Below are 26,428 nucleotides of genomic sequence, written 5' to 3' on the forward strand. Positions count from 1 at the left end.
ATATGAGGTACGAAGCACTTGATGTGCCAAAGTCCTGTTCATGCCGATAACGTGAGTTGAGTTTTAAAACGCCCTAGATATGTTTTTCTTTCAACATAATTAACCCACTACAAGCATTTTCCGTATCCATAAGCTATTAGAATCTGGTCGGGGACGTTATGGTTGAGAATTGTCATATGTGATTCGAATTAATGCTAGAAGTTCTTCTCCAAGAAAAACATGCCCCATGTTGCTGGAAACTAAGTCTGTTTCACAATCTAAAGCTACTACCAAGTATTTCAAGTTTTAGCTCAACTGAACGACTGTGACAAACCCCTATTCTAAAGCTCACTCCAAATGTAAGATGGATATTTGCCGCCACCCGGTTATGTTTTAATCATCTTAACAAGCAGAAAACATCGTATTTGCTCGCTAATCTAGTGTCGTCAATCTTTCACCCTTTTCTGAAGTGGAAATTTTCGAAGTTTTATTTTTCTTTGGAACGACGTTTAGGGTCTATTGTAGTGACCGTAGAGGCTTAACGTACGTTTTGAGGACACCTTCGTGAATCTCAGCTAATTAGAACAATGAAGTCCTACTCTCTTCGTTCTCGGGCTCCTTCATTGTTCAATTTAGTCCCCTCAAATATTCTTAGGGAATATGTAGGCGTTGATCCAGTAGCCTGCTTTAAGCTAAATTTGGACAATATTTTGATCAAAATTCCTTATCAACCCTGTATTCAAGGCTGGATTAAGTTTTTTCGTCCGTGGGACTTCCATTCCCAGTAGCGGTAAGGAAGTCCGCAAAAACGACTAAATTAAGTGCATACATAAGATAGAGAAATGTGCAAAAAAAATGGACGCCTATGTACATGATTGTGTTGTACATTGATTATTTTATTTATTGAACTTTGCAAACGCAACACTTTTTTTGTCTTTTATTTACGCTCAAAATTGAAGGTTTCATTTGAAGGAGACAGCAACCTCTTCCTTTGAATTGAACTCGATCTCAGGGCCCCATTACATATTTCAATGGTTTATGATTATGTAAATAACTCATGTAACCCAAATGTTCCACCAACCATCAACCACATCGCATCAGAAAAGCCATGTTGCTTCATGATATGAAATGCTGGATTGTCTCTATATTTGAGGTCTCCATATGTTGAAGAAAAAACTGATGCTGAAAAAATTAAAGAAAAAAACAGTATGTTTTGGTTTTTTTTTGCCTCCGACCATTCCCTTTCGTTATCCATTCGTTTTCTCCTTAAGCTTTGCACAGATAAGTGATAGAAAATGAAAAAAGTTTTTGCTAAAAATAGGACCCAATAGGTTCTCTACTGTAGTCCATACCATTGGGTAGAAAGAGCTTTAAACTTGCTTGCGTTTGTTCTGTCGGATCTTGAGTGTAAAGTAGCAGTACGTGCGGCAGGCTCGACAAAGTGAGTGGAGGAGGCGGTTTTGCCAATGAAGAGATGGCCAAGCAAGTGTTGGATGCTTGCCGTAAAAAAATGACTACAATTCAATCCAGTTGTCTGGCTTTATCTGGAACCATACCTTAACCATACGAACAATCATTCACATCTTCTCGATTCATCCATGGAGAAACCAAAGTATTCCCCTTTTATGTTAGAAGATATTTGGATCCCACATTTGTGTCAAACGCCATCTTGATGATCAAAACCAGTTTCATCGGTAATCAAGTTCACTACCACACAGGACAACTTCGTATCGTGCCAGCCACTTCTCATCTTTTTCATTCATCCAAGGCAAACCATAACCTAGTTTGACGCTAGTATGGATCTCGTGGTAGACTGTCGTCACATTTGATATTTCGCCCCAATGCCAAGTCAAGCAATGCCAATGACTTATAAAGTCAATCTCACGGAGTCCCAAGTACAACATTACTTTCCACGGTGATCCCTTTGTGTTTTGGTTGTTTTGGTGCATCAACAATATCCCTATATCGTCTTTCCAACTTCTGCTCTGAGGGCCTGATTGGCGTTGGGCATCATTCCTAGGGAGCATGTGGTGCATACTACACCGTTCACAATCCTACTGGCATTTATGCGTAGGATTGTTGTATAGGTACCACGTACAAAGTGAGCTCAGAACGCACTGAACCTTTCAACTTTGGGAGTCAGGGTGGATGTACGTAAGGACGTACTGACGTACGTAGAGCTCTAGAAGTACGTACGTAACAACTCGGATGGCCCTGAAAACCGCCCGATAATCTTACCCCTCGGGTTTAGAGGCCAGTCATAGGGGGAGAGGATCCTCGCCGCCAGGATGCTTACCTTTTATAACTCGAGAATTAGAGACAGTTTTTGTGAGCCTACGGTGCTAGGGACAGGAACACAATCGAATAGAACTGAATAAGGCGTTGGGAATGGAGAATGTGGCGATTCGAGTATTGAACGTACGCGAGACAAAACGTGAAGAATTCTCGATAAAAAAAGGTTGAAGAGGAATGACGTTGTTTGCGTTGAGATCACACTCATTTGACTTGGTAATATACCTGTTCAAAGAACAAGCGAAGTGAACCATACATGTTTTGATTGGTTCCGAACAAAGTACTCGTTGAGCAATTCAAGCGGTTACAACAACTCAAACAATGATACACATCTCCTCGTGATCTAAGATGATAGTATGATTTCAGATCGGTGGTTTCGGGTTTAGAATCTTGTTTATTCGTCTTTTGGGACAGAAAATGGCAGGAAAAGAAACCGAAGGATTGTTAAGGACTCGTGCGAGCGCAAAATCACTATCTCCGTTTACGAGCGACTTGGAAACGAGGTGGAAGGACGGGCGATATTATTCAAAAATGGAAACCTTTCTTTTCAGACTTTCTCTGTGCTTCACATTGATCAAACACATGTTTTATTTTGGCTGTTTGCAGACTGTAAAATATTACCTGAGATTGGCGTAAAACAGTGCAGACATGGTTAAATTGTGAAGGTTGCGAAAGTTGATTTTGGATGAGATTCTACCTTTTGAAGTAGAACTGTGATTGCGATGAAAAAAACCAACGTGATGGTTTTGATGTTTTTTTTCTTGTTATCAAGAAGTGTCGGGTTTTATTTTCAGATACTTATCAATATAATGAAAAATGTGCCCGTCTATCCAAAACTGACAATAAGTGTCTTAGACCGACTGCATTAAAAACATGGACAAATGGAGATTACTTCCAAACTCCGGCCGTACAGATTTTTCCAAGATTATGTTCTGAAATACCTTGGGAGTCCTTTCAGTTAGTTTGAAATGCCATTGGTACTCACCTTTCACTTTAGACAATTGTTATACAACGGTTGTTCTATAATGAGATCATCAACTTTCCATTCTTTTTTTTATTTTATTTTTCCCAATGCGATTTTAGTGAGTCAAAAAAACAAAAACAATTTTCACCCCCTATTGATGAAAGATCAAATCCATTTCGTGGTGCTGTGAAGATTGGCCAAATCATGCGAGGTTCTTCCATTGGCATCTTGAAGTTTGCGGTAGTCCAAACCCTTGGCGCACACCAACTCGACAACTTCAAGGGAGGAATTGTTAAATGCAGCTTGGTGGATCGGAGTTCGCAGAGCCCGGTTTGCTCCCAATGCTAATCGCGGAGCCACTTTCATAATATGAGCAATCATTTTTACATGACCACCCAAAACGGCCTCATGAAGAATGTTATTTCCGATGTGGTCCGTATCTGTAACTGCATTAATTTAGTCAAAAACTAGGCAGCTGGAAGCTGCCTGAACAATGATTGAAATGGGAGATGATTGTACCTTGAGCGCCGTAATTAGTAAGAATTTCCAGGACTGTTACGTCCCCGACAAAGGCTGCAATATGAGCAGCTGTTTTGCCTGTGAACAAACTTTTGGCGTTAACCAAAGCCCCAGACCTGGAACAAACAACACATTGCATTCGAAGCATGCATAAAGGGTTTTGAAAGATAGTAGAGTGTTGAGTATTTACTCCAAGAGAATATCGACCATGCGCTGTTTTCGCTTAAAGCAGGCGGTTTGAAGAGGCGTGAGGCCGAAAGTACTTGGAATTTCGAGGCAAACTTTGCGTCCTATAGATTCCATCAGTTTCTCGTCATTCCCATCTGCAATGAACCGATGGAGAAGTGCACCTTCGGGGACGGACGGATTATCATCTTCCGGATGAGAGTCCATTTCGAAATTTATATTTAATCGATAAGAACGCAAACGGAATAAAAAAAAGCCTACCCACGCAACCTCTTTCCGGTGTCTCGTGTTTCTCAAGTTTGTTTAATGTGAATGGAGATAATTCAGATAAATAAGCCTGTCCAACATTGATCTCGACAATGAATCAAGGAATCCAATCAAAATTAAGTCAATGAATGCTGATGAAACTGAAAAGCTCAGAATATCTGTCTTCGTCTCTTTGATTAAAATAAATACTCCACTAAATTACTCGTACTTTTAAATCTAAGATTGCTTTTCGATGAAACTAGACATGTCAATGCAAAGAACACAGCACTGACCCTTCGAAGCATGTATTTCAAAGCTCGTTGCTAGCCAAGAGAATTGCTAAAACGTCATACCAAATGAGAAACACACCCGAAGTGAAAGAGAAACTAATTCGGAAAGGGACTCTTGATTTGATTGTCTGGTGTGTTGTTCCACGTCGGCTGGGCCAAAGTTAGCTTCAATGGCCCCTCTATTGATTACACAACAATCCATGTTTCTGGTTCTTCTGGGCCTGATCCCACTCAACTTGGGACGACGCAGAAGGCGTTTGAAGCTTATGGAACAACGTCAAACCCGAGCCAAGGACAATGTTAACTCAAAGTGAACTCAAGTTAAATACCAATTGACCGAATCTTACGGAACCAAATTCAACATGGCGACTCGGGAGGAGGAACTTCAAAAGAAGAGGGAGGAGGCGGAGCGCAAGGCCCGACGAGGAGAGATCGATCCCACCCATGAGTTCACCATTCAAGTAAGTCTTATGTATTTATGTATAGAAGCCCTTATGCACTCAAGCCGAAAAGATATGGCACTTTCATGGGACTTTCTGAAAGAACAAGACCATTGGGATTCGGTAAGGCACTCGAGGTTTTTGACAGTCCACATGGACTGAGTTCCTCTCCACTTCCCTCTCTTTCTTTCTTATGCGATCCCTTTAAATAAAACCGATTTGGTGTGAACAGCCACTCAAAGGCCGATTCCCTTGAGATGATGTTATCCCGTTCAGTAGCCGAAGTAGCCGAATTAGAATTAAGTGTCGACACCGATATAGTTTCTATAAATTTTAAAGAAAAAACATCCTTTAATGCCATGACATGACAAAGCGTCACAATGAAGATATAAATATGAAAAAGAACAATCCATTTCAATGATTCGACAAACTTTGATTTCGATTCACTCACATTCCAAATTAGGATACAAACTGTAAACAGATGTCAGATTGCACTTCTTTGATACCGTATTGGATGAATTCCATCACATTGAGTTGAAGACTGAAAATTAATCTATGCCATCTTCCCTCTGATATCCGTAGGGAATACGTAGGCCTTGTTGATCCGGTAGCATCTTTCAAGTCAGACTTGGACAAATTTTTAGATAGCATTCCAGATCAACCATATATTCAAGGACTAGCTCGGTCTGCCAACTCAAATTCGTTGGTAGACCAAATGTCATATAAAGATTGAAAGGTAATAAATAGACGAATTATAACCTTTCATTTTAATAGTACTGGGGATTACATTCCCTGTATCGGTTAGAAAAGCCCATGAAAATACCAAACCAAAAAAAGAAAGATGAATGCACGTATTTTTGTCGCTGATTTTGTTTGATATCATGTTGAGGGCATATTCTGACAGGATTACATCCAAACATAAAAATGTTTGGCCCTCTTTTATTTGCTTTTATTGTTCATACGCTCTACTTTAAAAGCAAACCCTTTCTCATAGGCCATTTGATTATCTTATATATTTCTCTATCTGATAACGACCTACTTTGGCATCAATGTCCATTTGTGCTTCCTAAAAATCTCGAGAGGCTCTTACTTCAATATCCGAAATATCAGACCTCATTTTACTCCTGGTTGCAGCCGTAGCAGATTTTTGCAACCGATTCAAAATTCAATTATATATGTCACACTTTACTTCAACTAGCATTCGGAAATACCGCTTTTGCTGACCTTCCTCGTCTTTCTGGAAATGTGCGCAAAAATAAAAACAAGGCCAACAGAATGAATTAATTGCAAGAAAAAATTGCAAGTATACCAAGATTTAGCAAGAAGAGCCGACCCAAAATGAAGAAGCTAAAATTTGCTCCATGATTTTAAACTAGTGTTTTCCTTTCTTGACCGACAAAAAAGAGTAACGTCACTAACATCCTTTTAGATTTCTTCTTATGAACTACTGTAAAGCCCATCTTCGTGTTTTTGCTTCCTAGATCATCGCCCAATTGAGCGGGCTTTTGCGTCACGAGATCATGGACTTTATGTTCTCCAACCCGACCATGTTGGATGATTTGGACTTCCTCTACAAATCCGATTCGGCCAGGAAGCTCATGTTCTACTACCAGGTAAACAAAGGCTAAAAAGCTAAGGAGTTCATGTCAGTGCCAGGGAGATTATTCAGCTAAAAGCAACACTCGGATCTAGATTTGTTCTAAATTTTGTTTTGAGCCTTTGATGACTATTATACATAGCGACATTGTGCAGAGAGAGTAATTTATAAAGGTTTTTTTTAAGCTGAACACGGGGCCAAGACGAAACTTGCTTGCTCACTAGCGAAGTAAGTAGATCGGAGAGAAAGGCGTGATATAATCATTGTAAAGCTATGAAAATTTTCCCTCACATGTAAAAGATCTTTGAAACTTTTCTTTGTTCGGAAAGCCACACTGGTCGAGATTTTTATCATCAGAAATTGGCGGGCATACATATTGAATTCATTTTCTATTTGAAGGTTAAACCACTTTCATATTTCTGACAACATTCTAAAACTGTCGTTAGTACCGCATGGTGTTAAACTTTAGATGATTCCTAAAAGAACCTTATTTTTTCACATCTGCAATCTTAAATTACTGCGGGTTTGTCAGTTGTGGAAATAAAGGGGGTCTGTGTAAGCCCTGACTCTTGAAAAAACGAGAAAAAAGCCAATGAAATGAGGATCGTAAGATAGCTCCAAATCTCCTTCATTTGTCATGAACTGTCTTCGAATTGAAGTGACTTTCAGAACTCATAGGCCATGTCCTCTAGGCGAGCTTGTTTCCTACTTTAGGCTTGTCTGGTAGACCAAAATAAGAGGGGCCAAGACATAGTACATGAATGTTAAATCAACTCGTTACTGCATGCTACAAACGAAAACATGTCACTGGGACAAAATGATAGCTAAGATTTTGAGATATTTTACAGAAGACAACTCTTTCACATTAGAAAAGATAAAAGAACTAGGGACCAAATCTTTCCTTTTTTTGGAGTCCAAGTCCCAAAAACTAGAACATGACCATCAGAATATTGCCCTTTTTCAAGGAGCTTAAATGCCTTTTAAGGCTTGAGATTATTAGAGCAGACCAGACAGAACCTTAGCAAATTAAATGGCACTTCATTCATTTTCCTTACAATCTGAAACGAAACCAATGACTTGGAATCACTTTGTCATTTCTAATTGGCGTTGTTGCCTTTGTTCGTACAAATGCCTTGCACTAACATAGTAGTCTAATTCAAGGATTCTAATAGTCAATAGCATCCATATCTACCTATTTTTGCGTTTATTGCTTTATTGGTTGGTACCACTCAAACACAGGCGTGTATACTGAGTATTGGCAAAAATTGAAAAGAAAAACGAGGTAAAGATCCTATTTTTACCACTCTTCGTGACTAAACCTCAGCATAAGAACTAGGTGACTCTAAAACTCTATTGGATCATAAATAGGTTCTCGTGTACTTGATATGAAATGATTAAAGAGATTTTGCACGTTTAACAGACTTGCAAGCGAATCGAGAAATTAAAGATTTTCTTTTTTTTGTAAATTTCATGATGCTGAAAGTAGGAAGCTGTGTATTGAAAACTCACAAGAGCTTCAAGGCACATTCTTTGAATCGGATTATCTTATGCCACTTTTTCAGCATCTCAAGCTATGGTTTCCAAAGTTTCATATTTTTTTGTGAATTGCTTTCATGCATTAAGCATTGCGAGTGTTGTGAGATTAATACAGCCAGTAATAACCAGCAGGGAATGAAATGTCCTTGGGAGGGAAAGTTGGGCCTCCGAGATCGTCTCGTAGATTGTGTTCCCAATGTTAGGGATTGCATTTGAGGCCACTTTATCTTCATTGCAACTAAAAGCATCAAATGTTTCCGATTTCTTGCAAACTTTTGTTTCCGCTTTGGCTCAGCTTTGAAATCTGGAAGGGAAATGCATTTCAGCCACCCGGAGATTTACTTAGAATTGGATTCGCGTGGACCAAGCAAGGTGTGTTCCAAAGCACTTTAAAAAAGAAATCTGCCTGCCAGAGCGTATCAAAATTTGACTCTACTGTAGTTCCACGGAGTTGTTCCCTATACTTCTTAGCACCATGAACCTTTCAATCATTCAAGTTCTGGCTGAGGGCCTTGGTTGCTCCAACCTTTTAATGGGGTGCTTGGCGAAATCGACTCACTCAAGGTCGCCCATTTTGGCACGAATCCCTACCGATGATAATGGCGTCTTATTATTTTTTCTCCTGACAGGACGAGGAGGTCAAATTGGAACAGACGGATGAAGCGGCCGCGAAGGCCAAAAAGGGGGGCAAACGCAAAGGCAAAGAGCCCAAAGAGGCCAAAGAACAAGTGATAACGAAGAAGATCCTTGCCGTTCAAGATGGAACAGAGTTGGGGCTCACGGGCATCGGAATTTATTTCATTCGAACCTCGAGCAAGCGAACACTTGGGCAAGTTGACCTCTTAATTCTCCATTACAGAACGAGATAATCTCATATCTTGGACAGGTCTTGGGCTCCGGGGCCAAAAACAGACGGGAAGAAAGCAATCCCAACGCGTTTGGCTGCCCATTATTTGTGTGTTCCCTTTAGCTTCACTATTGTAAGATGGTATGGGCCTGCTTCAAAGAGCCTTAGGGGACTCGTTTTGACCGAGTGTGGAGGGATCTCTTTTGTGTCTAGACTGGAGAGGGAACTTGTAATTGGATAAATTTGTGAATAAAATCCGCTCTCAAATTGGACCATTAGGGACCGTGTGGAACTTTGTAGACACAAGTTGTTGCACCACCACCACCACTACCACCTTGGCGGTCCAAAACTTCACTTCCATCTCCAGTTATGAGCCATTTGTCCACGGAAAGTTGAAAATGAGAACTGTTCACAAATCCTCGGATCTTGCAATTGGAACAGGGTTTCCATTTCCAAAACGAGAGTTATCTAGTAAATCCTTCTCACAGACTTCCGAATTCTTTCTTTAATGAATGGAATCCCGCCGGGTGCCAATCAGATATTTGCCTCTCTTTCCATTCCCTCTGATCCAAAATATATATCGCCTTGAGGCTGAAAGAATTTTTCAATTCTTGAAAAGCAAACTTGAAAGATGGATAGACCTCCGCCCAGCCCAAAGACAACCACTAGAGCGGCCTTTTCCTTTTCCCCACGGGGGAATGAGGTTTCCAAAGTGCAGCCTTTTGGGGCTTTTGGGGTGGGTGGCCTATTGTTCCATGTTCTGTACAGTGTACATGAACCATCTCCACGACTGACTGTCCATTCCTATTCTCTCTCTTTCTTATTGGATGCAGAGAAGAAACATTCCAAAGGGAGATCATGTGTGGCATTTTGAACGCTCAGGAGGGTGATTATTTGCTATGGTACATTGAGCGGACCGTTTCCAAAATCTACATTCCTGTCCTACTCTCTTCGTGCATGGGCGACAAGGGATGCAAGGAACTCCTCGTGAAGGTACGTAGCTAGAACAAAGTGCCATTCATTCCACAGGGTGCTCCACAAACATGATCATGCCCATATTCTGGAGAGAAAAATTCAGTGGCGTCGAATCATACACTGACCCCGGGAGTGACTCTAAGGAATGGCCTCTCTGCTAGCTATTCAAAACTGGTGCAATGAAACCCCTACTTTTGGTTTAGTCCTGCAAGGGACCAAACTCCCTTACTTCAGGCTTTCAAAGAACATTCGTTTGGTTTTGCATGTCGCCTTGGCTAAGTTCATGGACTAGAATCTACGTACGAGTAATGGCCTTCATTTGAAGTGATTCACCCTACAACCCTATACAAGATGTGCCACAGTCTTTACATGTGTTCGCGCCCACCAGTGCAATGTTCCGAAACATTTCATTCATGTTGCAAAACCAATCAAGATTTACCCAAGGCACGACAAAGTGTCCCATATTGCTCTTAGAGATTGAAACGTGTTCCAAAATAAGTGCCTTTTTGGAGTTGAGACTTGCCCTTGAAAATGAATCTAGTGGGGTTAGAAAAAAAGGAGAAAAAACTGCGGGATTTCAAGATTTCTGCCAGCCTAGATGTCTCCATAGACTTGGCTTTGAGGATCCTTGAGTTGCTCTCGTGGTGATGGAAGTGGCAGTAGTTGTTGCTGTACGTAGTAGTTTGAGCTTAGTTCTCTCCAGCCAAAGTACAGTATTTCATTTATGAATTAGGTTAAAAAGGAGCTCCTTCCATGCCTGAGGTCGTTCACGTCGTCGTTACGCGTGGCTGAACTGGTTTGGAAAGAAGGTACCCTCATCAGGGATTACCCACCCGAGGCGTACAAGATCAAAAACCTGGATGATGTATGGGAGTACCTCAAAACCGAGAACGCCGTCCAGCATTTCGAGTCCTACATACGAGGATGGATGAAGCAGATCCAAGAACTCCTCCTGGAAAGCGAGCAACTTCGCCTGGAAACCGACGATGCCGGCCCTCAGGTAAAATAATAATAGCAATAATAATGATGATGATAACCAAAATAATAGTAGTATAGCAACAATCAGGATAGAATAATCATACGCGCGTATGATCAAGGGTGAAGGAGGTGCGCATAAATGAGTTCATGCACCCGCTTGGAACTGATTTGAATATTTCCACAAAGATGACGTGGGTAAGTGTGGAGATGGTTTTAAGTAACGGGGCTTGAACTGGATACCATCTTGATCTTCTTGAGCTCGAACATTTTCCTCCTTTCCTTGAACTCCTTTTGCAAGTACAAATGCATCCATGGACTTCTAAATTTATGTCAAAGCACTTAAAACGCTTTCAAGTGCTCTTACCGTCATAAGGCAAAAAAACAAATGGGGTGCCAATTAAATTCAGGCTGGAGTCCTCACTCTGGTTCTTCATTAAAGCAATCAGTGAATACACTTGATCAGAAGTCTTTTTGGAATTATCTGAAAACTTTGAGCAAACGTCAGAAGAGCTCTTCCTCGTGTTGGCAAAAGCAAAATATCGGAGTGACGGAACTCTATCACACACGAACACTTGGACTATGAAAACCACTTGGCTCTACGTACTTTTCTCGGTCCTCGTCTCCCTCTCTCTTGGCTTTCCTGTCCAATCCTAATCCCATATTCTGGGCACAATTGTCAAAGGGCAAACGTGCCCGAAGATTCGAACCTCGCTCCTTCTTGTGTCAGTATGAACGGATTTCATTTCCATTTTTGGGACATTACAGGACGAATTGGAATATTGGAAAGCGCGTGGGGCGAAATTAACACTGTTGGTGGATCAGATCAACACACCACCAGCTCGAATGACTTTGGTCACCCTGAGAGCGGCACAATCCAAGATCTTGAAAGTGTGGAATAACATCGACCGCAGGATTACCAAATATCATGTGGAGGCTGCGGATAACGCCAAGTTTTTGGGTGCGATTGAAAAGTCGAGTCATTCGATTTATTTAGAGGATCCCGCTCACATGAAGGAGTCTTTGATGAGAGTCATTCAAATTGTGAAAATGATCTACAATGTCTCACATCACTACAACACTCCAGAGAGAGTGGCCTCACTTTTGGTCAAGATCACTAACCAGGTTTGTTCAGCTGCTAATTAAAGTGTCTTCAGGAGGAAGTCTGAACGAAAAAATGAACAGACCTGTTTGCAAGATTAATTGGGCACTTTAGTCAATTGCAACTTTGTACATTAGGTGATTGCTACTTATTATGAAGTGTCGCATGATGAGAACAAGTATGTGCTGACCTTTTCCTCTGGACTGGACACGATTTATGAAATTCGGAGGCAAACACCGATTTAATTTTTTTAATATAAATTGTAGCTTGTCATTCAAATCGAGCTTACCGTAGAAGATAGGCTCTCAATGATTGAGGATGAAATGTTTGGAGAAGAAAAAAAACATTTTCCCCTTTCGTTCATCCATCCATTCATTTCCAGTAGTAATATCATACGCATAGTGCGTATCAAAAGGCATAACGTTGTAATCAAATCTCTTGCCCCTTAGATACAACTTTATTTCAATTAATCGGACTTATCTAGGTTATCAGGACATGCAAACGATACATCACCGAGGGGGGTCGAAAAACCATTTGGAACCAAGATCGATTGAGGGTTGAAGAGAAATTGATGCAATGCATCAAGTTGAATCAAGGCTACAAGGACGCCTACTCTCGAGTGAAGAACAAAAAGGTGGCCAAAGAGATCCGAGAGTTCAGTTTCAGCGAGAAATACATCTTTGGGCGCTTTGACTCATTTTGCACTCGTTTGCGAAACCTCCTGAGCATGTTCAAGAAGATCAACCTCTACACGCGACTTTTTGACGAACGAATGGAGGCACTTCTCCCCGAAGAGACCTTGGAAGACGATTTCAAGACCTTTGATTCGGCCGTGAGGGTGCTGACCTTGCGTGACTACGATTACTTGGACTTTCGCAACGAAGCCTTCGACAAAGATTACGTGGAGTTCCTTACACGAATGGAAACAGTCACGGAAAAGCTTCAACACAAGTTGGAAACCACCTATGACGGTGTTTGGGACACGCCTCATTCCTTCCAATACTTGCCCAGATTTGAGAAACTCTCCGAAGACATTCCCGTGGGCGTATTGGCCGATAAATACATGCGAATGATCAACACCTTCAGCATGGAAATGGATCGGATTTCCAAGTTCTTTCGGAAACAGACCTTAAAACCACCCATTCCAAGAAACTTCCCAGACTCCTCGGGAAGGATTGCATGGGCCCGATCTTTGCTTCAGCACCTGAAGTTCTTCATGGAACACTTCAAGTCGCAGAAATCCTTGAGGAATCGCCCAGAGTACAAACATCTGGTCAAGCAATACAACGATACCGGAGTTATGCTCATGAAATTTGAACTGAGCATTCAAGAGACGTGGAAGAACCTCAAGATCAATGAAATCGAGTTCATGATTTCCAAGTCGATATTCGTTGCTGACTTCAATGGCGAACTCAGAGCCAACTTTGACCCGATTTTCATGACATTCTTGAAGGAAAATGAACGCCTGGCTAAAATGGATATTCTCATTCCAAGTGTCAACCAGTTCTTGATCAAGCGAAAAGACTACTTTGTCGAATACAGAGACACTGTCGAAATGATCCTAGCCAAGTACAACAAATCCATGCGCAGCATTGTGCCCGATCTTCGACGACTCTTCACACCCCACGTGAATCGGATCCGAACCAGCTTGGAACCAGGTTTGGCCGAGATCAACTGGACCAACTACGAGTGGAGCGAGTTCACCGATCGTTGCCTTGACGACATCGAAAATTTTGCTTACCTCATGGGCCGAGCCAACGACATCTATATCAACCGGATCGAGAAACTCTTGGTCAGTATGAACGCCATTAAATTGTACGCCTTGCCCGAGGAGCAGCCCTGGACATTGGACATCTTCCTCCGAGAGATCAAATCCACGTGCAAAGAGGCAGCCTCTGATCTGCATCGAATCTCCCAAATGATTGAGGATGGCGTGGAGAACTTGATCATCTTGGCCATGCAATCATTGAACATCTCTGATCAACTCGATGCGGAAGACCTCGCCTCAGTGGCATCTTCCATGCCTTCACCAGATGAGAGTGGTGACGATGACGACAGAAGTGGAGCCACTAATAAACATGGAGCTTCGGAAGCAAAACCAACAGCTACGATGAGATTCGGGAACATCAGCGCCAAGAAAAAATTCAAGAGCATGATGGACGATGCTCAGAAGGACCTGGAAGGAAGTTGCAACACTCTTTCGGCGGCCTCCAATCTGTTACAAGTATTGGATAAAAACAGTCAAAATGCTGTGAACAATGCCGCTAAGGAGTTGAGAAGAAATTACTCCAAGAAAGTGGCCGATAAACTAGCGACGTTGACGAAGACTTCTTTAAAGATCTTGAGCAAGCATTTCGCTGCAGCCTCAACCGCTGAATCGAAAGACCAAGATTTGGCTGATGTGAAAAATGTGAGCCAGATCGTGTTTGTCTTGACCGCTCAACTTAGCATGCCCGAGATCGAGGTTAAGCCATCCATTGATGAAGTACAAGGAGTTCTCGTGCAAGCCGCCAAAATCATCATCAATGTCTCCAAAGGCGTGGGTCAATGGCGGAAAGGAAACAAGAAGAAAAGAAGCTCCAAATTGGCTAAGAAAGATGGATGGGTGCCAAATTGTGACAGTGGGAAAGAGATGAAATTGTGGACATCGAAGAAGGACGAAAAACCTGTGGTGATTGAAAAACCTTTTAACTTCTACAAACTTGTCTCAGAGAGCAAAGAGGTCACTAAAATGTTTGCCATGATCTCGAGTTGCATGCAAGGCATCAAATTGGAGTTCAACCAGTTCAGTCAAATCTGGGAGAACTACAAATACATCTGGGAGGTAGACAGGGAGGACACCATCTCCGTTTTCATAAAGATGAAGCCAGTTCTCAAAGATTTTGAGAATGAGCTCCACAAGTATAACATGGCACTCTCTCAGTTATCGACGGAAAAAGTTGAATACCGTTATGGTAGCATTCTTATCGACTGCAAGCGGTTGAAAGACACCATCGTGGAAGAGATCAAACAATGGATCTCCATTTACGGTAAAGCCATGCAGATCAAGTACAAGAGGGAAATGGACTTCATCGTCGCTCAAGTCATGGACTTTGACCGCAAGTTGGACCGTCAAATATCAGATTTGGACGATATTCGGATCATCATGGAGACTCAAAAGAAGATTCGCGACCAGGAGATCGACATCGATATGAAGATTGACTTGGTGGAAGAAGCCTTCTCATTGCTCACCAAGTACGAAATTCAATTGACAAAAGAAGAGGCTGAGAAGATCGAAAACCTCTCCTTCAATTGGCTTCAGTTACAAGGCAAAGCTATGGATGTCCAACTATTGCTATTGACCGTGCAGGAGCACTTTCAGAAGGAGCTCATTGCGAATCTGCAAGTCTTCCAAAAGGATTGCAATTCATTCGTCTCGGAGTATCATGGTAATGGGCCCATGCAGCCGGGCCTTAGTCCCAGAGAGGCCTCAGATCGACTCCAAATGTTTCAAAACCATTTTGACGCACTTTGGAGAAAGCATAATTCCTACTCCATTGGAGAGGATCTATTTGGCTTGCCTCATTCCGACCAACCCGAGCTCAACAAGATCAAGAAGGAACTCAATCTTCTTCAACGTCTTTACAAGTTGTACAACGATGTCATTGACAGTGTGAATGGGTACCACAGCATCCCATGGCAGGACATTAACATTGAAGACATTAACAATGAGCTGATGGAATTTCAAAACCGGTGCAGGAAGCTACCCAAGGCTTTGAAAGAATGGCCCGCCTTTCATGCCTTGAAGAAGACCATTGATGATTTCAATGACATTTGTCCACTCTTGGAGCTCATGGCAAACAAGGCTATGAAATACAGACATTGGCAGAAGATTCAGACTATCACAGGGTTTACTTTCGATCTTGAACGACCAGGATTTTGCCTAAAGGACATTCTTGAAGCTCCTTTGTTACCCAATAAAGAGGATATTGAAGACGTGTGTATCTCTGCTTTGAAGGAGAAGGACATCGAAGCCAAGCTTAGACAAGTGACCTCTGAATGGTCCACGCAAGAACTCTCGTTTATGATCTTCAAGAATCGTGGCGAACTCCTTTTGCGCGGAGATACAACTGCTGAAACAGTTGGACTTGTAGAGGATAGTTTAATGGTCCTGGGATCACTTTTGTCCAATCGATATAATGCGCCTTTTCGGAAGCAGATTCAAAAGTGGGTTCAAGATCTGTCCAACACCAATGAGATCTTGGAACGTTGGCTCTTGGTTCAGAATATGTGGGTCTACCTAGAGGCCGTTTTTGTTGGAGGCGACATTGCCAAGCAACTGCCCAAAGAGGCAAAACGATTCTACAAAATCGACAAGACGTGGCAGAAGATTATGACTCGAGCCCATGAGACTCCTGGTGTTGTCAATTGTTGCGTTGGAGACGAATTCTTGAAACATACCTTACCACACTTGCAGGAGCAGCTTGAGCTATGTCAAAAGTCTTTGACCGGTTACTTGGAGAAGAAGCGCTTGATGTTCCCCAGATTCTTCTTCGTGTCTGATCCAGCTTTACTGGAGATCCTTGGGCAAGCCTCTGATTCCCATACCATTCAAGCCCATTTGTTGTCGATCTTTGATAACATTGGCAGTGTGAGGTTCCATGATCAAGATTACAATAAAATATTGTCAATCAGCTCATCGGAAGGCGAGACGATCATTCTGGAGCGCCCTGTTCGGGCAGAGGGAAGCGTTGAAGTTTGGCTAATGAGTCTCCTGCAAGCTTCCCAAGAGTCGGTCCACTGCATCATTAGACAGGCCTTCCATGTCATCAATGACACCCAATTCGACTTCCTTGAGTTCCTAGGTAGATTTCAAGCTCAAGTAGGAATCCTAGGAATCCAAATGGTGTGGACCAGAGATTCTGAAACGGCCTTGATTCAGTCCAGATCTGATCGCAAGATCATGCAGGAAACCAATAACAAATTCCTGGATGTCCTCAATACACTTATTAGTCAAACCACCAAGAACCTGGAACGGATGGAGCGGACCAAGTTCGAGACCTTGATTACAGTCCACATGCACCAAAGGGATATCTTTGACATGCTTTGTCGCTTGAATATCAAATCCATAATGGACTTTGAGTGGTTGAAACAGAGCAGGTTCTACTTCAAACAAGAGATGGAAAAAACCACCATCAGCATCACGGATGTCAACTTTTACTACCAAAATGAGTACCTAGGATGCCAAGAGCGTTTGGTCATCACTCCATTGACCGATCGTTGTTACATAACTTTAGCCCAGGCCTTGGGGATGTGTATGGGAGGATGTCCTGCCGGCCCAGCAGGGACTGGCAAGACCGAAACCGTCAAGGATATGGGCAAATCTCTCGGCAAGTACGTGGTGGTCTTCAATTGCTCAGATCAGATGGACTACCGCGGTCTGGGCAGGATCTTCAAAGGTCTGGCCCAATCCGGAGCCTGGGGTTGCTTTGACGAGTTCAATCGAATCACCTTACCAGTTTTGTCGGTTGCAGCTCAACAAGTCGCTGTGGTACTGGCTTGTAAGAAGGAGAAGCGTAAACAGTTCATCTTCACTGATGGAGATAGTGTGGATATGAATCCCGAGTTTGGCATCTTCCTCACCATGAACCCGACCTATCAAGGGCGTCAGGAGCTCCCCGAGAATTTGAAGATTCAGTTCCGAAATGTGGCTATGATGGTGCCTGACAGGCAGATCATCATTCGGGTCAAGTTGGCCAGTTGTGGTTTCTTGGAGAACATTACTCTGGCCCGGAAGTTCTTCACCTTGTACAAGTTGTGCGAAGAACAGCTGACCAAACAGGTTCATTATGACTTTGGGCTTCGTAACATTCTGTCGGTTCTCAGAACCTTGGGGGCAACTAAACGGTCCAGTCCCAAGGACTCCGAGGCCACAATCGTCATGCGAGTCCTCCGGGACATGAATCTTTCTAAGTTGGTTGACGAGGACGAACCCTTATTCATATCGCTTGTCAATGACCTCTTTCCCACTCTCAGTTTGGAAAAAACAGGCTATCCGGACCTTGAGGCCGCGCTGACGGAGAAAATCGATGAAGCCGAGCTCGTTGACCATCCACCTTGGACTATGAAGCTGATCCAGTTGTACGAAACTCAAAGAGTACGCCATGGGATCATGGTGTTGGGTCCCAGCGGGGCAGGCAAGACCCAATGTATTCAAATGCTCATGCAAGGCCTCACCGTGACCGGCCAACCCCATAGGGAAATGAGACTCAACCCCAAGGTGAGCCTAAGTTTACGTACCCAGATAGGTTTATTTAGTTTCTTGGTCAGCTGATGATGCGTCTTGTTGAGTCTTGACTTGATTATTTTGCCGCATCGATCTGCTTTATAGTGAACATCAAAGGCTCAGCCAATCTTTATGGGGTACGCAAATATTTTATGGCAAGAGACTTCTAGACATTTTTTTGTGTGTCAAACACCACTAGATTCGAGAAGATCCTCTGTCTCTGTCTCAATCTCCTCTTTCTTTGGGATTTTCTCGTCTTCTGCCGTGATATGAATACACTGCACTTATATTTCACGCTTAACGAAACATCAAAGAGCACAAAGGGCCCAATAAAAATGATTCATTGGACTTGACAATGTTCGCTCAACTTTCCCGTCAGATATCACGCATCTGGAATGTATCATGCAAAATGATCGAGATTCGGGGAAGCGAGCCAAAGCCATCCGCTTGCTCTGAATGCAAATGATTGCAAAATTTCGTGCTTAAAACAGAGCCAAGAGCTGTAGACCATTAAATCACATGGTTAATGTTAATGCCAATATTTCAACCGCAAGTTACAGTTTGACTCTTTATCAAAAGGTCTCTACCTCGTTGCAAGTTCAATTTTTGCAAGTTTGGTACTTGGCTAAATTTTGAAACGAAAGCTCAGGAAGAACATGGAATATCGATTAGTTGATTTGAATTTGTACTTTCATTAGGTCTTATTTCCACGTAGAAACATGTACAAGGCGAGTGTTACGATATCATAAACTCACAGCCGTGAGAAAAAGGTTTCTTAAAATGTAATCTGTACAGTTAAAAAGCTACGAAAGCTCGAGTCTTGTTCATCTTTTCAGCAAGCTTTGCCACAATCGTAGCTCAAGACTGCATAACATCTCATCTCAAAAGCCAAAAACAGTTTTGATTTAGATTTCTTGCAAGATGAAAGATGAGATGACCTTGAATGACGTATCGAGCCCGTGTTAAGTTCATGAGACTTGATTCTGCACGTGGGAAGCAGATGCGGATTATAATTTCTTAAATCTGAATATTCCCAGGGGCTAGTTATCTTATAGTGGTACAACATTACTAAGCAGCAACCTTTCTTTAATCAGACATTTTCTTGGGAATAATTTCCAAATTTCACGGAACTGATTTGCAAATCTACATCCTCGTTTCTATATCGAACATTGATCTTTAGATGTTGTTATATCAGAAGTTGTTCATAAGCCATCGTAAAATCTAGAAGTTCACTTAAGCCCAGTAAAAGATCATAGGAAGGGCCTGGAATACCTGATCATACATTTGACTTCAATTTGGCGTTTGTTCTCTGAATAGCTATTTTTGTTCTAAAAAAATCATTGATTATGAAGATTTCACATCCATAGAAATTTCGTGTTCTGGCAATTTTTACATCCTGTGCGATCAGATCTGGCCCATGATGAAATGGCATTCATCCAAAGTACAGCATCTGAAGTTTTCTAATTAAGTAACGTTAACATGAGACGTATGAAACAACATTTAAAACTAACTTTCAAGGCCGCTTTTGCTTAATGACTCAATATGATTTGGGCAATGAGTCTTGAAAATGATACCAGTCCAGGAAAATGACTCGTGTTTCGTGTTGATGAAAAGGAAAACTGTGCGATGCAAATATGAAGGATCGAGACTTGTTTCTTGGAAAGCTCTCTACGGATGCCCTTTTCGTCTATGCACTACAATACTCGTTCGCCCTTTCCCCTCCAAGTACTAGGATATGAGCATTGTGGATGAGTACATTGATGTAATGTGCAGATTTCTTTTGACGCAATGGGACTATAAAAGCCGATGGGACTTCCTGATCTGGCATTGTCACCAGTAAACAAGTATCTCTCGAGCGAATGACTTCGTCCCTTCTGAATCTTTTATGGACCCAACCTCCAACCTTAACCTCACATAACTTTGGGAAGAGGGGGGAACGAAAGAACTGCATCCCCCTCGAAAACTCCATCAACAGGATTCGCTTTTTTTTTATCATAAATGCTTAATTTTGATTGAAATGAACCTACTGTTCGGAGGTTGGGTTCATCAATTATTCAAGAGAGTGCTCATATCAGTGTACGTGCTACCTATTGCTACCACAATCAAGGGATGAATGGAAAATGCCGCTGACTCTGCAGTCATTTTCTCGCTCATCTCCAATGCAGTTTGAGTTCCAGGCCAAGCACAGTCTCAGTCAGGCCAACTTTCATGACAGCAGTCGACACAGCCACCAATTGCGCCGCACAAATATGCCATTCTTTCGCATTGAAGCTCGGAGGGCTCGATGGGTCTACATAGCAGGCCTTTTTCTACTCAAATTTAGTGGAACTGATGGACTCTCAAAGTACGAGAGGTATTTTTACCATCACAAAACCAGGTCTTTGCACTTTTTATTTCTATCACGAAAAATTCAGACTCAGTCTTTCCTTTGCGGCGTATTATCTCTGACTACGAATTGATCCACAAATCAAAGTTGTTGGTTGTTTTGTCGCATTGTTTTAATGTGTCCTACGCATTAGCCTTGTGTTCATTGTCTATGTATACCGTAAATATTCCTCTCTTTAAGGCGATCACAGCAGGTCAAATGTTTGGTCGTCTGGATGTGGCCACAAATGACTGGACGGACGGCATATTTTCGGCCTTATGGCGAAAGACCCTGAAATGCCGTAAAACTGACAATATCTGGTTGGTGCTTGATGGACCCGTTGACCCTATGTGGATCGAGAACTTGAACTCAGTGCTGGATGACAACAAGACCTTGACCTTGGCCAATGGTGACCGTCTGCCCATGATGCCCAATTGCAAGTTGATCTTTGAGCCCCAGAACATTGACAACGCCTCACCGGCCACAGTGTCGAGGAATGGCATGGTTTATATGAGCTCGTCTGGCCTTGATTGGAGCCCATTATTGGCTTCGTGGATCAAGAAGAGAAAGGTCAACAGCGAGGACGCTCGAGAGATCAAGCATCTCTTTGAAACGCATTTCATTTCTTTGTACAAATGGTGCTACACAACCCTTACTTTTGTCATGGATATGCTTCAGGTAAGGCACGTGCAATGCCCAAGAGGGTGTTTGGGGCCCCGGATGACATGCATTTTCTCTCTCTCTATCCCCTTCTATCTGTCTATTTATTCTTGTATTTCAAGGTCAATATTGTGCATCAAGTTCTGACCCTTTTGGAAGGTCTGCTACCCTCCATGCAAAACGAAGAGGAGGACGATTTAGGAATGAAGAAGACGCGAGATCGTCGAGAAGATGACACTGACGAGGAGGACGATTCTCATTTCCCGGGAGATGATCGCAAGAATAAGGAGTACGTGGATGTCAACAAGACAGCATACGAACAGATCTTCATCTTCTGCCTACTGTGGTCTCTGGGGGCGTTCCTCGAAACCCATGACCGTAATCGCTTGGAGAACTACATGGACAAACATTCAAAATTGAAAATGCCCAAACTGACGGAAGGCGAATCCATCTTCAACTTCTTCGTCAACGTTCACAATGGAGCTTGGACACACTGGGACACAATGGTGAAGAACTACGCTCCACCTGAGATCACCCCGCAATCTTTCAGCACGCTCCTGATCCCCAATGTGAGCAGCATTCGCACGGACTTCCTCATTGACCTGGTAATCAAGCAAAAGAAATCCGTTCTTCTCATGGGGGAACAGGGCTCGGCCAAGACCACGATGATTAACGCTCATGTGAAGAAATACAATCCAGAGAACCATATCCTCATGGGGTCGAATTTCTCGTCCACCACCACGCCCCAATTGTTCCAGAAGCAAGTGGAGAGCAACGTTGACAAACGCATGGGCACGACTTATGGACCACCGACAGGGAAAATTATGACTCTCTTTATAGACGACGTCAACCTGCCCTCGTACAACGAGTGGGGCGACCAATGTACCAACGAGCTGCTACGTCAGCTCGTTGAAATGAAAGGATTTTACAGCCTCGAGAAGCCTGGTGAATTTACAACCATTGTGGACGTCCAGTATTTGGCAGCTATGATCCAACCTGGTGGAGGGCGGAACGATATTCCACAAAGGCTCAAGCGGCACTTTATCATTTTCAATTGCACCCTCCCAACAGACGAAGCCATCGATAAGATCTTCCTGACCATTGCACGCGGGCATTACAGTGAGGCGCGTGGTTTCCCGGAACCAGTTTGCGCTTTGGCGGACCGACTGGTGCCCTTGACCCGTATCCTCTGGTCAACCACCAAGACCAAGATGTTGCCCACTCCGGCCAAGTTCCACTACATCTTTAACTTGAGAGACCTGAGTCGGATTTGGTTGGGGATGATTGGGACCATCAACTCCGTGGTGAGCACCGAGCCAGTTCTAATGCAGTTGTGGCGCCACGAGTGCACTCGTGTCCTGGCGGATCGGTTTATTACCGATGCAGACAAGGAATGGTTTGACGTGGAGCTACTGAACACCGTGGAACAGGAATTCAATGAGGAGGTAGCCGAAGTCATACGGGAGCCCAAATTGTTTGTGGATTTCATGCGAGATGCGCCAGAGCCAACCGGGGACGAAGTCGAGGACGCGGACATGGAACTGCCCAAAATTTACGAGCCTATTGAGAGTCTCAAAGCCCTCGAGGATCGGCTGAAATTCTTTTTGGATCAATATAACGAGTTTGTCCGAGGCTCGGACATGGATCTGGTGTTCTTTCCCGACGCCATCATTCATTTGATTAAAATTGCTCGCGTAATCCGCAACCCTGGGGGAAACATGATGCTCGTGGGAGTGGGTGGCTCGGGGAAGCAGTCTCTGACCAAGTTGGCAACTTTTATTGCCGGGTACAAAACTTTTCAGATCACTATGACTCGCTCATATAACACTACCAATTTCCTGGAGGATCTCAAAGTTTTGTATCGAACTTGCGGCATTCAGGGCAAAGGAACCACCTTCCTTTTCACTGACCAAGACATCAAAGAGGAGGGCTTCCTCGAGTACGTTAATAACATCCTGGCATCGGCGGGCCAAGTGTCCAATTTGTTCACTCGAGATGAGCAGGGCGAGATTGTGACTGAGCTCATTCCCATCATGAAGCGTGAGAGTCCGAAAATACCGCCCACCCCGGAAAATGTCATGCAATATTTTGTAGACCGGGTTAGGAACAATATGCACGTCGTGCTTTGTTTCAGTCCTGTGGGTGAGAAGTTCCGCAACCGTGCTCTTAAGTTCCCTGGTCTAATCTCTGGCTGTACGGTGGACTGGTTCCAGCCTTGGCCCAAAGATGCTTTAGTCTCGGTGGCCCATCATTTCTTAGGGGAACACGAGTTCAAGTGCACCACCGAAACCAAACGACAACTCTTCAAGACCATGGCCCAGGTTCAAGACTCGGTCTCTCAGGCTTGCTTCAACTATTTTTCCAAATTCCGCCGTTCCGCCCATGTGACCCCGAAATCCTTCCTGTCCTTCATAAACAGTTATAAGGATGTGTACACACGGAAGGAGGAGGAGATCGGGGATATGGCCACTCGCATGAATTCGGGTCTGGGCAAATTACAAGAGGCCTCTCGCTCAGTGGAAATCCTCAAAGAGGAGCTTAACATAATGGAACGGCATTTACGAGAGGCTAACAAAAAAGCCGAGGAGGTGTTGCTGGAGGTCACCCAGAGAGCCAAGGAGGCCGAGAAGATTAAGGAGAGCGTCTCCAAAGTCAAAGACAGAGCTGAGCGTATCGTGAGCCAAATCGAGCGCGAAAGGGCCATTGCCGAGGAGAAATTGGAAGCGGCCAAGCCCGCTCTCCAAGAGGCCGAAGACGCACTGAACACAATTAAACCGGCAAACATAGCTACGGTCAGGAAATTGGGACGACCCCCTCATCTCATCATGAGAATCATGGACTGCGTCATCATTCTGTTCCGACGGAAACTCACTTTGATGCAGCCCGATCCGACGGTTCCATCGCCCAAGCCCTCTTGGGGCGAGGCCTTGAAAATTATGGCCGGCACTTCGTTTCTCAATCAGCTTCTCAATTTCCCCAAGGACACGATCAACGACGAGATGGTCGAGTTACTCGAGCCATACTTGACCATGGAGGACTATAACATGACCACGGCCAAGCGAGTTTGTGGTGATGTGGCGGGCCTGATGTGTTGGACCAAAGCCATGGCTTTTTTCTTCGGCGTGAACAAGGAAGTGCTTCCGTTGAAGATTAATTTGGCATTCCAAGAAGCCAGGCTCAAGTCGGCCAACAATGATTTACACCGAGCACAAAACACTCTTGTTCAGAAGGAGGAGGAACTGGCCCACGTGAAAAAGCTTTATTGCGCCGCCGTGAAGGAAAAACAAAAACTTACCGAGGAGACAGAGATTTGCAAGAGAAAGATGGGCGCGGCCTCGACCCTCATCAATGGTCTGAGTGGCGAGAAATTGAGATGGACCATGCAGAGCAAGGCCTTCAAGGAACAAATGATGCGTCTCGTGGGGGATGTACTCCTCTCAACTGCATTCCTCTCCTATTCAGGTCCATTCAACCAAGAGTTCCGACAATCTCTGCTTCAAACTTGGAAAGGATTACTCAAGAATAGGAACATTCCATATACCAACACTTTGGATGTGGTGAATATGTTGGTGGACACCATGGAGACCTCGGAATGGGCCCTCCAAGGTCTACCCAATGATGAGCTCTCGCTTCAGAATGCAGCCATAGTGACGAAAGCCCAAAGTTATCCACTTTTGGTCGACCCTCAGGGCCAGGGCAAGATTTGGATCAAAACCAAGGAGCAGTACAATGACTTGCAAGTCACCTCTTTGAATCACAAGTATTTTAGGACCCATTTAGAAGACTCCCTATCATTGGGGCGACCCCTTCTGATCGAGGATGTCGGCGAAGAGCTCGACCCAATTCTAGATAATCTCCTCGATAAGAACTTCATCAAACAAGGTCATATCATGAAAGTGATGCTCGGAGACAAGGAACTGGATGTGCTCGATGGCTTTACCCTTTTCGTCACCACGAAATTGCCCAATCCGGCGTACACACCCGAAATCAGTGCACGATGTGCTATTATTGACTTCACTGTCACTATGAAAGGACTGGAAGATCAGCTTCTAGGTAGAGTGATCCGCATGGAAAAATCGGATCTCGAATCAGAGCGCATTCGTCTGGTTGAAGACGTCCTGGAGAATAAGTCTCAGATGAAAGAACTGGAGGATAATCTGTTGGAAAAACTCACCTCTGTCGAGGGATCGCTGGTGGAAGATGAGGGCTTGATTCACGTTCTGCAAGAGACCAAGAGCACGGCTGAAGAGGTCAGCAAGAAATTGGCCGTCGCCTCAGACATGGAGGCCAAAATCAACACTGCTCGAGAAGAGTATCGTCCGGTTGCCACTCGGGGCAGCATTCTCTATTTCTTGATCGTGGAACTCAGCAAAGTCAGTGTGATGTACCAGACAGCTTTGAGACAGTTCTTGGTGCTTTTCGACGGATCCATCACCAAATCCAAGCCCACTCACATTATTGATAAGCGGATCAACAACATTCTTGAGTACTTAACCAAGATCGTGTGGAGATACACACTCCGAGGCCTGTATGAGAAGCATAAATTCCTCTTCACCCTTCTTCTGGCCTTGAAAATTGATCTGAACAACGGCAAGATCTCCCATCAAGAGTTTCTTCTTCTCCTCAAAGGTGGCGCTTCGTTGGACTTGAATGCAGTGAAACCGAAACCCTTCCGCTGGATGTTGGACATTATCTGGTTGAATCTGGTCGAGCTGAGTAAATTAGAGATCTTCAACCAATTACTCGACAGGGTGACCGAGAACGAAAAGGAATGGAAGTACTGGTGCGACACCGAAGCTCCCGAAGAGGAGGATATCCCATGCGGTTACCAAAGCACTCTGGACGTGTTCCGGAAATTGCTCTTGATTCGTGGCTGGTGCCCTGATAGGACACTATCTCAGGCCCGGAAGTATATCTTTGACTCCCTTGGGGCTGAGTATCTCGAGAGCACCGTTCTGGACCTCGAGGCCATGCTGGAAGAGTCAGACAATCGAGTTCCACTCATTTGCCTCTTGTCTACGGGCTCTGATCCCTCTTCTCAGATTGAGGCAATCGCGAAGAATCGAATGCAAGAACTGCATGTCATGTCCATGGGTCAAGGTCAAGAGGACGCTGCCAGAAAACTCATGCAGGTAACACACAGCCTCATTTCGTACGTACTTTGCTGCTTAGGTTTGGGGGGGGGGGGGG

General features: G+C 43.7%; 3 protein-coding genes across 4 annotated transcripts in view; 2 read left to right on the forward strand and 1 right to left on the reverse strand.

Annotated features, from left to right (window-relative positions):
- Positions 1-3,298: 3,298 nt before the first annotated feature.
- LOC131879662 (ankyrin repeat domain-containing protein 10-like) lies at positions 3,299-4,226 on the reverse strand. Of its 2 annotated transcripts, none has more exons than XM_059226029.1 (3): positions 3,945-4,226; positions 3,755-3,870; positions 3,299-3,675 (listed from the first exon to the last, which is right to left on the reverse strand). In XM_059226029.1, exons 1-3 carry the CDS (start codon positions 4,145-4,147, stop codon positions 3,401-3,403), a joined length of 594 nt encoding a protein of 197 aa, XP_059082012.1. In that variant the 5' UTR covers positions 4,148-4,226; the 3' UTR covers positions 3,299-3,400. The 2 variants fall into 2 exon arrangements, with proteins under 2 accessions (XP_059082012.1, XP_059082011.1); XM_059226028.1 differs by having other exon boundaries at positions 3,299-3,681; positions 3,945-4,225.
- Positions 4,227-4,697: 471 nt separating this feature from the next.
- On the forward strand, positions 4,698-13,156 carry LOC131879558 (dynein axonemal heavy chain 5-like). Its single transcript, XM_059225914.1, has 8 exons — positions 4,698-4,937; positions 6,398-6,529; positions 8,679-8,878; positions 9,730-9,889; positions 10,605-10,871; positions 11,615-11,971; positions 12,433-13,058; positions 13,150-13,156. The coding sequence occupies exons 1-8, from the start codon at positions 4,839-4,841 to the stop codon at positions 13,154-13,156; spliced, it is 1,848 nt and encodes a 615-aa protein (XP_059081897.1). The 5' UTR covers positions 4,698-4,838.
- Positions 13,157-13,238: 82 nt separating this feature from the next.
- Positions 13,239-26,428, forward strand: part of LOC131879654 (dynein axonemal heavy chain 5-like) — a 27,000-nt gene continuing 13,810 nt past the window's right edge. The window contains exons 1-3 of the mRNA XM_059226017.1: positions 13,239-18,207; positions 20,780-21,256; positions 21,361-26,370. Of these exons, the coding sequence (XP_059082000.1) occupies positions 13,249-18,207; positions 20,780-21,256; positions 21,361-26,370 (10,446 nt within the window). The 5' untranslated portion in view covers positions 13,239-13,248. The remainder of the gene's footprint in view (positions 18,208-20,779; positions 21,257-21,360; positions 26,371-26,428) is intronic.

Source organism: Tigriopus californicus, chromosome 4 (genome assembly GCF_007210705.1).
Source record: "Tigriopus californicus strain San Diego chromosome 4, Tcal_SD_v2.1, whole genome shotgun sequence".
Lineage (NCBI taxonomy): Eukaryota > Metazoa > Arthropoda > Copepoda > Harpacticoida > Harpacticidae > Tigriopus > Tigriopus californicus.

Coding starts and splice junctions, on each gene's coding strand:
- LOC131879558 (XM_059225914.1), top strand. CDS start 4,839: ATGGCGACTCGGGAGGAGGAACTTCAAAAGAAGAGGGAGGAGGCGGAG. Junction 6,530..8,678: donor AGCTCATGTTCTACTACCAG/GTAAACAAAGGC, acceptor TTCTCCTGACAG/GACGAGGAGGTCAAATTGGA. Junction 11,972..12,432: donor TGGTCAAGATCACTAACCAG/GTTTGTTCAGCT, acceptor GGACTTATCTAG/GTTATCAGGACATGCAAACG.
- LOC131879662 (XM_059226028.1), bottom strand. CDS start 4,147: ATGGACTCTCATCCGGAAGATGATAATCCGTCCGTCCCCGAAGGTGCA. Junction 3,871..3,944: donor ATGGTCGATATTCTCTTGGA/GTAAATACTCAA, acceptor TGTTTGTTCCAG/GTCTGGGGCTTTGGTTAACG. Junction 3,682..3,754: donor TACTAATTACGGCGCTCAAG/GTACAATCATCT, acceptor AAATTAATGCAG/TTACAGATACGGACCACATC.